This window comes from Dipodomys ordii, unplaced genomic scaffold, assembly GCF_000151885.1.
Source record: "Dipodomys ordii isolate 6190 unplaced genomic scaffold, Dord_2.0 Scaffold74, whole genome shotgun sequence".
NCBI classification, from domain to species: Eukaryota; Metazoa; Chordata; class Mammalia; order Rodentia; family Heteromyidae; genus Dipodomys; species Dipodomys ordii.
Window position 1 is genome coordinate 1,245,416 of NW_012267290.1, and position 12,729 is coordinate 1,258,144.

The window sequence follows — 12,729 nt, forward strand, 5'->3', positions numbered from 1 at the left end:
GGTGGTGGTGGTGGTGGTGGTGGTGGTTAATAGGAGTCTCATGGAATTTCGTGCCCAAGCTGACTTTGAATTGCAATGTTCGAACCTCAGCCTCCTGAGTAGCTAAGATTACAGGTGTGAGCCACTGGCACCCAGCTTAGTTTCTGATTTTTTTAAGTGTCATTATGAGTATTTTAGAAACTTACGAACCTAACACTACTGTATAAGATGGTAAATGAATTACTGTTTTTGTACCCTTTTATGATTTCTTCTGTTGTACTATAGTCCTTTAAAATAGCTTAATGTAAGCTGTGCTTAATCCACAAACTTATTTCCCTCTGAGAATAGTTAAATGTTTTCTCTAAGGTATTTCATGTGTACTATCTGACTTAGTGTCTACTCTAGGTGAATTAGATTTGAAATAAATTAGTTTTCATTCTACTTTAATTCAGTAGTGAAGAAAAGTACCATTCAGTTTTCCTCAAAACAATATTTTTTCATCTAACCTGAATAATTGTTCTCAAATAATTTCATTCTCCTAACTCATTCTATATGTATTATATATATATAATGTAAAATTTTTCAGAGCAATTTTATAGTCATATCAGAAACCAAATAATTTATGGTTTTATGTATCTAAGGCAGTTGAAATAGTTAATGCTATTGTTATCTCTTGTTCACCTGATAACTGATGCATAGACAAGCATTTGAGAAGAATCTAAACAGTATCTAGGTCAGAATCTAAATCCCTAGGGAAACTTTAAGTATTGCATTAGGCAGCATCTTCTTTGTTTTCTTCCTTTAGGGAACTTTTTGGTCAGGCTTTCCACCTATGGGTCAGATTCCGTCGGATTCCTGCTCCATAGTTGCTGTGGAACTGCAGACTGGAAGCGCATCTCCACCCCTTTACTGCTCATTCCAAAATTCCCCAGGAGGAGGGGGGCATGAAACCAATACCTCTTCAATAGGTGCTGAAATTTCTGATCTAAATTAAATCGTAGCTAGCTGATTCTTTTTTAGATCAAATCCTCTTCTTAATTTCTCCAATCTACAGAGACTTGAGCCCCTATAAAGAGTTTGTGGTTCATTCACAAAACAAGAAATGGGCAGACTTTTGGTTTTCTCTTATTTGGGGTGGGTGAGTACTAGGGTTTGAACTCAGGGCCTGGAGCTTGCTAGGCAGTCACTTTTATCACTTGAGCTACATCTAGGCCCCTTTTTGTATTGGTAACTTTTGAGATGAGGTGTTACTTTATGTGGAGGTGGGTCTGGGCTGTGATCCTCCTGTTATACTGCTCTATGTGGCACTTATCAAAACAACCATTGGTTGAGCTGGAGCTTTTCAAATTTCTTTTTTTCCAGGCTGGCTTTGAAAAGCAAGCTCCCAATTTCTACCTTCCAAGTAGCTACGATTGTAGGTTTGAGTGACCTTTCTTGGATGTTTTTTTGTTTTTTGCTTTTTGTTTTTTCTGAGACAAAGTCTTACCATGTAGCATGAGTTGGTCTCCAATCCCAGTCCTTCTGCTTTAGCCTCCCAGATACAGGTATTACAGGTGTGTGCCACCATGCCCAACTTGACAAATTTTTATTGACAAAATCGAATAAGTTAATATTTGTGTAATAATTGTATACAGCTTTGAAAATACAGGCTCATTAATGAGAAGAAAGAGAAGATAATAATTTCATTCAAATTGATTCCATTAGACAAAATGATTCTTAGCTCCTAGGTTATATAAAAACAGGAGGCGGGCTGGATTTAGCCTATGGCTTATAATTTGGAGATCCTTGGGTTAGCTAGGAAGTATTTATGATTTTCTGTTAGTTTTGAACTTGAACAAAAATCAGTATTCTGTTTTTTGTAATGTATGTCTGTGTCTTTTTGTATGTGTGAAGATAAGACAGAGAAATTGGTCAGTTTTAAGGAACTAGCCATAATTTGTATTTAAGCTGTTTGTTCTGATGGAAAAACAGAAGTCTTACCACTCATTGTCATTCACAAATGTTTGGTCTTTTGAGAATTTGCTGTTTTTTAAATAAGTAAAAAATTTGTAATATACATGTCAATAGAGGAAAAATGAAGACTATAATATATAATCCTAAGGACATAGAACATGGTATTTAGTATTAAATATTCAGTATATCTTTTCAGTTTTAAACTTTACTATTCAAACCTTCCCACATTAAAATCCTTTGTTAATACGTGAATCAAAAAAGGCAAGCTAAAGGTAAAGGGCCTTTTCAAAAATGACTAACAGTTTTAGTTGTGAGAATGATGATGGTTTTTGTTCTTTTAACTGTATTAAAGATTTTCAAATGAAGATTATTTAGGCAGCTGCTTAGTTAATAATGTAGACCCAGTCTGTCACAACTGATTTTTATTGTTGACTTTTATTTTTCCAGGATTTCTGTCTGTGTAAGATATCTCTATTTCCCAGTAATGAGACTTCGTGTGTACCATATGCCAGCCTTGTTCTTCATGTGACTTAAACACAGCCTGTGATTAACCATCCTACATCTACAATGACATTCACTACAGTGTCTGTCTGATGGTGTGACATTTCAGAACTTGAATATTTGGTGCTTCTCAGTTGTAATTTCCTATGTTTGCACAGAGTCTGTTTGCTTTTATTGTTGTGTCCCTTCTTTCTGTGTTCTCCCCACCTCAACTTCACCTTTCTTTAGCAAAGATGAGGATTCTACCTTCAACATACATTGTTGGTCTTGTCTTCTGTTTTTGTTAGGAGGGACAGCAGTGTGATTAAAGAGGAAATCAAAGCCTTTCTTGCCAATCGGAGGATTTCCCAAGCAGTTGTTGCACAGGTAACAGGTAAGAGTTAAGAGCCCTTTATTCTAGAATCATGTCTAGTCTCTGCCTTCTGTGCAGATGTTGGAATACCGCTTGCATTTCTGCATTGCAGTGCAGATCTGTTGACGTAGGCATAATAATGTATGCCTATGATTTAAAACCATTGTCTGTTATCACAGAACTTATCCAATGATTTTTTCAAACTGTGCTGGTAAATGGTAGAGCATTTGTAAGAAGCAAAAGATTCCCTATTTTATGGCTAAAAGGGGATCTTTAGTTTGCTTTTAATTCTAACAGAGCTGATGACACATGCACATCCAACTGCTATCTACATTTTCTATTTTTAAAAACATTTTAGTCCTCCAAATCTAATCCCTGAGTTTACTAATTAAAGAGTAATTCATGAGGGTAAAGAACGTTGTGGTTTTAACGACACTTTTCTCTGTGTGACAGCTTTTCTCACCCATTCCTGAGAAGATGAGTTAACCATTGTCTTCTCTTTGTTCTTTATATCCCATCCCATTTTCCACCCCCCAAGCTCCATCCCTAATATGTGGTGTATATGTGTCATTCTCTAGTCAGATTTCATTTTTATGAAGTTCTTAAATTTGGATGTAAAATGTCTTTTATTTGTTGGTATATAGTCTTCCTTTTTTGGATCTTAGTGATTTGTAATATACTAAAATATTAACTGTTCTTTTTAGTCATTAGAAGAACCAGAAACTCTTTACATTTTGTGCACTATATTATACTTTCTACATTGGTAGATATAAAAATTGATTTACCACTTTTTTTTTTTTGGTCCAGTTGTGGGGCCTGAACTCTGGGCCTGGGCGCTGTCCCTCAGCTCTTCAGCGCAAGGCTAGCACCACAGCTAGAGCCACAGCGCCACTTCTGGCTTTTTTTTTTCTTTTTGCTTATGTGGTGCTGAGGAATCGAACCCAGGGCCTCAGGCATGCAAGGCAAGCACTCTACCACTGAGCCACCTTCCCAGCCCCTGATTTTCCACTTTTTTAATGCTCCTTGTAAGCTATGTGATTTTGATTTTCACCCTTCCATAATGAAAATACTTGAATTTTATCTTCAATAGTACTTTCAATTATAAGATAGTCTTTTTGTTCTCTAAGTATTAATATGTGTTGAACCTATTTCACTTAAAAGATTATTACTATCCATTAATTCAGTTAAAAATGAAACAAGCTTTAGAATTGTTAAATTTTGTTCCATATATCTAAGGCCAACCAATCTTTTTTTTTTTTAAGAAGTTTTTTATTGTGAAAATGCTGTGCAGAGGGGTTACAGTTACATGAGAAAGGTAATGAGTACATTTCTTATCCACCATTATTGGCTCTTCCTTTGTTTTTCTCCTACCCAACCAATCTTTTATGTGTGGGCATGCATATGTATATATGTAAAATATATTACACAAATAACACTTTTTTTTTGGTTGTGGGGCTTGAACTCTGGGCCTGGGTGCTATCCCTCAGCTCTTTAGCTCAAGGTGAGTGCTCTACCACTTGAGCCACAGTGCCACTTCTGGTTTTCTGGTGATTAATTGGAGATAAGAGTCTCATGGACTTTTCTTGCCTGGGTTGGCTTTGAACCGAGATCCTCAGCTCTCAGCCTCCTAAGTAGCTAGGATTATAGGGGTGAGCCACCCATATACCACATTTTTATAAATGATACATCTGTTGATGGTGAGAGACTTTTTTAAGATATGTCCTTCAGTATACAAGTCTTAAACCAAAGAAAGTAGGATATATTAAACAAATTACTTACATTTATCTTCAGGGACCAAGTTAAGATGCTTAAGACAGTATAGGGGCAAGTTATACGGATTTTTATTGAAACTCGCTGATTGGTAGGCTAGGAAAGAGGATGTCTTCTTTTTACACTTTAGGACTAAAAGTGAGATTATCTTTTAGTTTGCAAGCCTAAATAAAAGGAGACAAAATTTTAGTGTTAAGAGAACAGCATGAAGCCAGGTGCTGGTGGCTCACTCCTGTAATCCTAGCCACTCAGGAAGCTGAGATCTGAGGATCATAGTTCAAAGCCAGCCTGGGAAAGAAAGTCCATGAAACTCTTATCTCCAATTAACTACCAGAAAAACCGGAAGTGGCACTGTGGCTCAAAGTGGTAGAGTGCTGGCCTTAAGCTGAAGAGTTCAGGGACAGCACCTAGGCCCAGAGTTCAAGCCCCATGACCAACCAAAAAAAAGAAAAAACCAAGAATAGCATGAGAAAATTGATTTTCTTCAGGTGGGAAGATTTCTAAGTATATTGAGTACAGTGAATCTAGAATCATCTTGACTTTTAAAATAGTGACTTTGAAACCTAAGCAGAATTATGAAATGCCTTTGTAAAGTGTTTAAGTTAAGCATGATGATGATGATTTACACTTGTAATCACAGCTCTCAGGAGAATGAACCAGGAGGATCGTGAGTTTGAGAGCTGCATAACAAAGCCTTGTCTCAAAAAACATTAGTGGGGATAAATATTTCTTTCTTTTTTTCATCAGTTGTGGGGCTTGAATTCAGGACCTGTGTACTATTCCTGAGCTCTTTCACTCAAAGCTACTGTGCTCTACCACTTTTGACCCACAGCACCACTTTCAGCTTGTAAGTGGTTAATTGGAGATAAGAGTCTCTTGTGAACTTTTCTGCTTGGGCTGGCTTTGAAAACCCCCATCCTCAGATCTCACCCTCCTGAGTGGGTAGGATTGCAGATGTGAACTACTGGCAGCTGGCTTGGGATAAGTATTTCTTAGACATATCTAAAAACACTAGATGTACCAAAATGTGTTGAACATTATGCACTAAGTATTGCTGTTCTTCAAGTAGCTCACACCTGTAATCCTAGCTGCTCAGAAGGCTGAGATCAGAGTTCAATTTGAAGCCAACCCAGGCAGAAAAATCTACAAAAGTCCATTTCTAGTTAATTCGCAAAAAAGCAAGGATGCAGGCATGGCTCAGATAATAAAGTGCCAGCTGTGAGTAAGCAAGATCAGTGAGATTGCAAGGCCTTGAGTTCAATCCATGGTACAGGCAAAAAAAAAATTTTTAACAGTGCACTCATGAGTGCATGCATGCTCACGCTCACACACACAACAGATCAGTGTTAAGAGTCATCTAAGGCTGGGCGCTGGTGGCTCACGCTGTAATCCTAGCTACTCAGGAGGCTGAGATCCGAGGTTCTCGGTTCAAAGCCAGCCCGGGCAGGAGAGACCGTGAGACTCCTGTCTCCAATAAACCACCAGAAAACCAGAAGTGGCGCTGTAGCTCAAGTGGTAGAGCGCTCGCCTTGAGCTGAAGAGCTGAGGGACAGCGCCCAGGCCCAGAGTTCAAGCCCCATGAGCGACAAAAAAAAAAAAAAAAGAGTCATTTAAGCTAGAAATATAAAAATACAGGGTAACTCTTCTAAACTTATGAGACCGAATTTACATTTGGACCATATTCCCAAGTAACTTAGGCTTAAAAGAAGTGAATTTAGGAGACAGATCAAGTTTCCTGATGTCATGTCAGTGGATTAGTGTTATTTAACACTGCCTCTCTCAGTGGTAAATCTCTGCTTTTGGAAGCTAGAGTTGAAAATATATCAGTACACTTATTATCTGCTATGTTACATGGACTGTCCTTTTGCTACTAAAATTCCAGGGTTTGGTAGTTTTTAAAATGTCTTCCCCCATTTTAGCCTTACCCTAACTTGTTCTTCCTCTTCATTTCTACTCCAGAAGCTTGGGTTTGTCCTTTGGTGGTTCTCTGTTCTTCTCAAAAATGAATTCCTTAAAATGTGATTCTACTTTTTTTCTATTGTCAATATAGCTCCTCCCCCTCCCCCCCTCCACTCCCCTGACCCCATTCAAGTACTTGTAATGTTTGGAATTCTGCTGTCTTGGATGCTTTCAATCCTTGGTAGGAGGCCTACATAGGAAGCCTTTGGCCTCCTTATCAAATCCTGCTTAGTCGAAGTATCACTGGTACTCATTTCTGCAGTGTATCTTAGAGTAATGTTCTTCAGTAAAGTGACCTTTTCTTACCCATTCCCAGGGAGTCCAGCAATGTACATGTTCATATTTACCTAGCTGTTTTGTGGTGTAAAGGGAATATTGGTGCAGTTACCACAAACTGTATTTTGTGTGTGTGTGTGTATGTGTGTGTGTGTATGTGTGTGTGTGTGTGTGTGTGTGTAAAGGGAGTATTGGTGCAGTTACCACAAACTGTATTTCGTGTGTGTGTGTGTGTGTGTGTGTGTGTGTGTGTGTGTGTGTGTGTGTGTGTGTGTGTGTGTGTCCTGGGGATTGAAACTCAGTTCCTGAATACTGTCTCTGAGCATCTTTGCTCCTGGCTAGTGCTCTACTTCTGTCCTTGTCATTGTTGCAGTTGCTTTTTGTTTTTGAGTGAGTAATTGGAGATAAGAGTCTCACGTACTTTCTGCCTGTGCTGGCTTCCAACCATGATCCTCAGATCTCAGCCTCCTGAGTAGCTAGGATGACAGACACAAGCCCACTGTCACTCAGCTGTATTTCTGAAAAATTGTCCAGTGAGATTTCTCCAGGAATAATTGCTTAGTTCATGAAGTTTTGCTCATGAACTATTTCATTTTGTTTTTCTTTTGTTTTCCTATAGTGGTGGGGATGGTATTTCTAAGGTTTGGTCTCAGGGCCTTATGCTTATTAGACAAGTGCTTATCACTTGAGCCTTACTCTAGCCCCTTTTCACTTTTTTAGTTATGTTTCTGGTAAGGTCAGCTTCAAACCAGATTCTTGCTACCTACAACACTCTCATATAGCTGGGGCCACACTGCCATAACCAAGCAGTTCATTGATAGGCTCTCTTAACTTTTTGTCCAAACTGAAGTCCTTCCAATTTCTACCTCCTGAGTAGACTTGCGGACATGAGCCACTGTGCCTGCCTTGCTTTTTTTTTTTAATCTTCAAAGTAGGAGAATGAGATCATTGATAACCAGATTGATTTATTGTTCTGTTAGCTTACTGAATCCACATTTCTCATATATTACTCTGTCCAGCCATCAAGCGAACAGACAGAGCTTATCATTGCAGAGAAAAGATCTCAGTAGATTGCAGTGCATTGGTGAGAACCTGAGTAAAGGCTGGCTGTCACACTTGATCTACCTAGGATAGAGTAAGCCTGGGTCAGGAAGTCTTGTAGTCACCAAGAGCATCTTCCTTGGTGTACTTGATTTGTATATAAGCAGGTTTGTGTCTTTTAACAAGTAAGTCAAGTATATCTACAAGAATATCTCCCTAATGAAATCTATCCAATAGTAAAGTTTAGGATACGAGGTTCCAAAATCTTTCCCTGAAACAGTTTCTCTTAAAATCGTTTAAGTTCAGCTCTGATATGTAAAACCAAGCTTGCAATAAAAATGAGAGCAAATGGTGCATAATAACAGAAAATGCCAAATAAAAAAAGTGTAGTGAGGTACAAAATTATAACACATGTGCTGTTCCAGAAACAAATACCAAGATTTCTTTTTATAGATCTGGGGGATTTCTATTATAAGATAAACAAGAAGTTCATGGGTGAGGTCTGTATAAATAATATCCTACTGATAGGAAAAATGACAGTATAAACAGGATATAATAACAGTGCCTGCAGATTTCCCAGCATGCTATTTGTAGCTCCTTTGCAGTCACAGCTGCTCCCACCAGGGGTGGGTTTTTACCTCTGTAAGAGGTTGGCCAGGATGCTAAATTCTCACCAACAATGGTGGGCTGGTGAGCAGAACCTTTACTTTAAAATAAATACATGCATCCTATATTCGCTTTTAGAGTAAAATGTTTTCCTAAGCTGCTTATGAATTGTTAAAACAAGCTGTGTATGCTGGGGGAGAAAGGTGGAAAGGATGACTCAGACCAAGATATACTGTACACAGAAATAGACATGTGAAACTGAAGCCCCCTTGGTCATCCATTCGAAGACAATAGTTAAAAAAAAAAAGACGAGTAAACAAACTATTTAAAAATTCTTAAAAAACTCTAAAGAAATCACTGACTTGCAGAGAATCCAGGCATGAGGATTAAATGAGCAAATAGGCAGAGATTGATGAGTGCTTATCAGCCAAAGAAGAACACTAATTGGATTCATGTACTTTATAAAGATAAATACATGGAAGAGGAAAACACATTTAGCATCTCTGAATTTTAAGAAATGTATCGCAGTTTTGCTTTCTTGAATTTTAGTAGCATATATTGGGGAAAGCAGCAAAATTCCAAGGTTCTGATCTCTGTACTATTAAATTGCCTTGTGAGCTAGACCCTCGTTTTTCTTAGTTAATGAGATGAGAAGCTTTGACCACATGGTTTCTGTCTTAGTCTATTCAGGCTGGCAGTGATAGCCAAATACTGCATAGACTGGGTGGCTTAGAAGCAGTAGACATGTATTTTTAACAGTTCCTGAGGATCTGGAAGTCTGAGGTGAAGCAGATCAGAGGTCAGGTGACAGCCTCTTTCTGGCTCCTTCTATGCCTCCTTCTTGCTGTGTCTTCACATGTTAAAAGAGACTTGGTGTCCATCTTAGGCCTCGCAGAGAACAAATTCCATTCATGAATGTTCTCCCCACATGATTTAGTCACTTCTAAAGACCCCGTCTCTCAATGCCATCACCTTGAAAGTGAGGATTTTATCAGATGCTGTTTAGGGGGATATAAACAATGAGACCCTAGGAGTTTCTACAAGTATAGTTTTTAGTTGTAGATTCTAGTCTGCTTTTAAACTGGAAGTACACTCAACAGCTATGTATTACCTGTATCTAATTATTACCATTATTAACATGTAAAAATGTATATAAAAACAAGTTCAGAAATGTAACTGTATTCAAACAACTTTCCTTTTTGTCTTTAAAATGAAAGAAAAATATTAATATGCAATATAATAAGTTTTTTACAAAGAATTATTGTATTGATCTCTTCCCTAATCACAAAACTTTGGACCAGATGTTAAAAATTAAAGAGTCAGTATACTTTTATAAAAAATGAACTTCCAGGATTGTGGATTTAGCTTGGTGAAAGAACTTGCCTAGCAGATACAAAGCCCTGATTTCTAGCACCAGGAAAAAGGCTAAAAAGTGAATTTTATTTTTTAATTTTCTTTGGTTCCCAGCAAAATTGAACAGAAAATTCAGAGATTTCCTTTATACTCGGTATTTTGCCTCCTCAGCTATCAAAATCCAGAGGGGTGTATTTGTTAAAATCAATGAACCTTCTTTTTTTTTTTTTTTTAGCCTGATTTGAGCCAATTGGGTCTTGGGGCCAGAAAGTTCTTGGTCTTACCAGGGAAAGATTTCAAGGACAAGGATACAAGCAGGAGCAAATTAATTAATGCAATGCAAACTGGAAGCAAAACACGTGTACCCTTGGGGCTGGGAAGGTGGCTCAGTGGTAGAGTGCTTGCCTTGCATGCCTGAGGCCCTGGGTTCTATTCCTCAGCACCACATAAGCAAAGAGAAAAAAGCCGGAAGTGTGGCGCTGTGGCTCAAGTAGTAGAGTGCTATCCTTGAGCTGAAGAGCTGAGGGACAGCGCCCAGGCCCAGAGTTCAGGCCCCACGACCAGACCCAAAAAACAAACAAACAAAAAAAAAAAACCACGTGTACCCTCAAATCAGGTGGGAAGGCTGGAGAAAGAGCACTGTGCTAGAGGTCCCAATGCCTTAAGCTTTTTTGGGGTATCTGCAGACATGGGGGTGGTCAGGATAATGTGTCATTGACTTCATTATGACATTTCCATTCGTGCATGCAATATACCCCATCTTTTTATTTTTAAATTTATAGAATTTATTTTTACATTAGAGAGGCAGTATTGGTAGAGCACAAACCATAGACTGATTATCCTATAATATAGTCAGAAGTAATTTTGCTAATTTAATAAGATTTTTTAATCAGTTCTTTGCTAATGGATTTTATGTAGATCTCCAATTTGAAGACTATTTACTTTGTACAAATTGAGCAAGTTTCTACATGTGAGATGTAGCTCTCTCCAAATCAGCAAGGTTTAGAGTTATGTTCTTACTTTTTGTTTCTGTGTGTTGTTCATGGGGCTTGAACTCAGGGCATAGACACTGTCCCTGAGCTTTTTTGCTCAAGGCTAGTGCTCTACCACTTTGAGCCATAGTACCACTTCTGGTTTTCTGGTGGTTAATTGGAGATAAGAGTCTCACAGACTTTCCTGCCCAAGCTGGCTCTGAACCTTGGTCCTCAGATCTCAGCACCTGGAGTAGCTAGGATTACAGGCGTGAGCTACTGGTGCCCAGCTAGTGTTATGTTTTTGTTAGGGGAAACTTTTTTTTTACCATCTTCTCTGAAGGAATTTTATTTATAAATGTAAGAACTATTTTCACAGAATGCATTTGGGATTTTTTGTAGTCTTTTCACTTCTAGGGAATATAAACAGATGTCTTCTGTTTTTTCTGTTCTTTTTGTATAATTTTCTTCTTTTTCTTCACCTTGTAGGTAAACTGTTTTCTTGTAAACCTTACAACTTGACATTACTTCCTTTCCCCCTTCCTAAGGAAAATGCAGCCTTCACATGTGATTGCTCATATTTTCTCACTCTGGTGACAACTAACTGGGAAATTGGAGTGGTTATAATTTGTGAGGATGCTCGTTGTTTGTAGAAAATCAGTTGTCTACGATGATTGAAATTCATGTGTCCTGAGGGATTGGCCTTTCTCTAATATAATGCACAGAATTTTCTGTCTTTAGTGTGAAAGTTAGATCGGTTGTCAAGTATAAAATGAGATCCAGCTTTCCCACCAGTATTTAAAGTAGAAACTGCATTTAAACTAATTTTACTCTGCCATAAGGCTTTTCAGTGACTTATAAAGGTTAAATATGGATGTGCTCTTCCCCCAACCAGTGATTTTCTATTTTTATTTCTCCTTAACTCTTTATTTTTTCTTCCAGGCCCAGGCATTAAACTCAGGGCTTTGTGCTTCCTTGGCAAGTGCTCTACCATTGAGCTCTGCTCCTCAACTCCTGCTTCCCAAGCGCGTGGAGAAAACCCTGCACTTAGCTTGGAATGCTCCTTTGCTTGTTTAGTTCAAGTTTTCTTATTTAAAATGGGGGCTGGGAATGTGGCTTAGTGGTAGAGTGCTTCCCTACCATACATGAAGCTCTGGGTTCAATTCTTCAGAACCACATAAACAGAAAAAGTTGGAAGTGGTGCTGTGGCTCAAGTAGTAGAGTGCTAGCCTTGAGCAAAAGAAGCTCAGGGACAGTGCCCAGGTCCTGAGTTCAAGCCCCAGAAATGGAAAAAAAAAAAAAAAAAACAAGCCAACAGGAGTTGGTAGTTCATGTTTAAAATCCTAGCTATGTAGAAGACTGAGATCTAAAGATCTAAAGATCTTGGTCTGAAAAGTTCACTAGAGGCCGGGCGCTGGTGGCTCACGCCTGTAATCCTAGCTACTCAGGAGGCTGAGATCTGAGGATCGCGGTTCAAAGCCAGCCCAGGCAGCAAAGACTTTGAGACTCCTATCTCCAATAAACCACCAGAAAACCGGACGTGGCGCTATAGCTCAAGTGGTAGAGCGCTCGCCTTGAGCTGAAGAGCTGAGGGACAGCGCCCAGGCCCAGAGTTCAAGCCCCACGACCCACAAAACAAAACAAAACAAAAAGTTCACTAGACTCCAGCTAAAAGCAGGACTAGAGGCATGGCTCAAGTTGTGGAGTACCAGTATAGCAAATTCAAGGCCCTGAGATCTATTACTGCAGAAAAAAAAAAAAAAGGTTAACAGCAATAAATTTTGAAAAGGGTAACAGATAATCTAGGAAGAAAGTACAAGGGAGGGTATCTGTCTGATTAAGAAGCAAAACTCGAGGTTGAACAGAGCCCTTGTGTGTCTTCAGTCAGTATTATAGCTTCCTGCAGAAGAAGGCTCTGAACAGAGTAAATGCCTTAAAAATAAACTTACAGATATGACACTTTATACA

General features: G+C 38.6%; 1 protein-coding gene across 8 annotated transcripts in view; it reads left to right on the forward strand.

The window, feature by feature from the left end:
* The window catches only part of Hmbox1 (homeobox containing 1), an 89,499-nt gene that overhangs the window by 37,284 nt on the left and 39,486 nt on the right, over window positions 1-12,729 (forward strand). For all 8 annotated transcript variants that reach the window (XM_013024274.1, XM_013024271.1, XM_013024272.1 and 5 more), the window contains exon 4: window positions 2,721-2,806. In XM_013024274.1, the coding sequence (XP_012879728.1) occupies window positions 2,721-2,806 (86 nt within the window). The remainder of the gene's footprint in view (window positions 1-2,720; window positions 2,807-12,729) is intronic.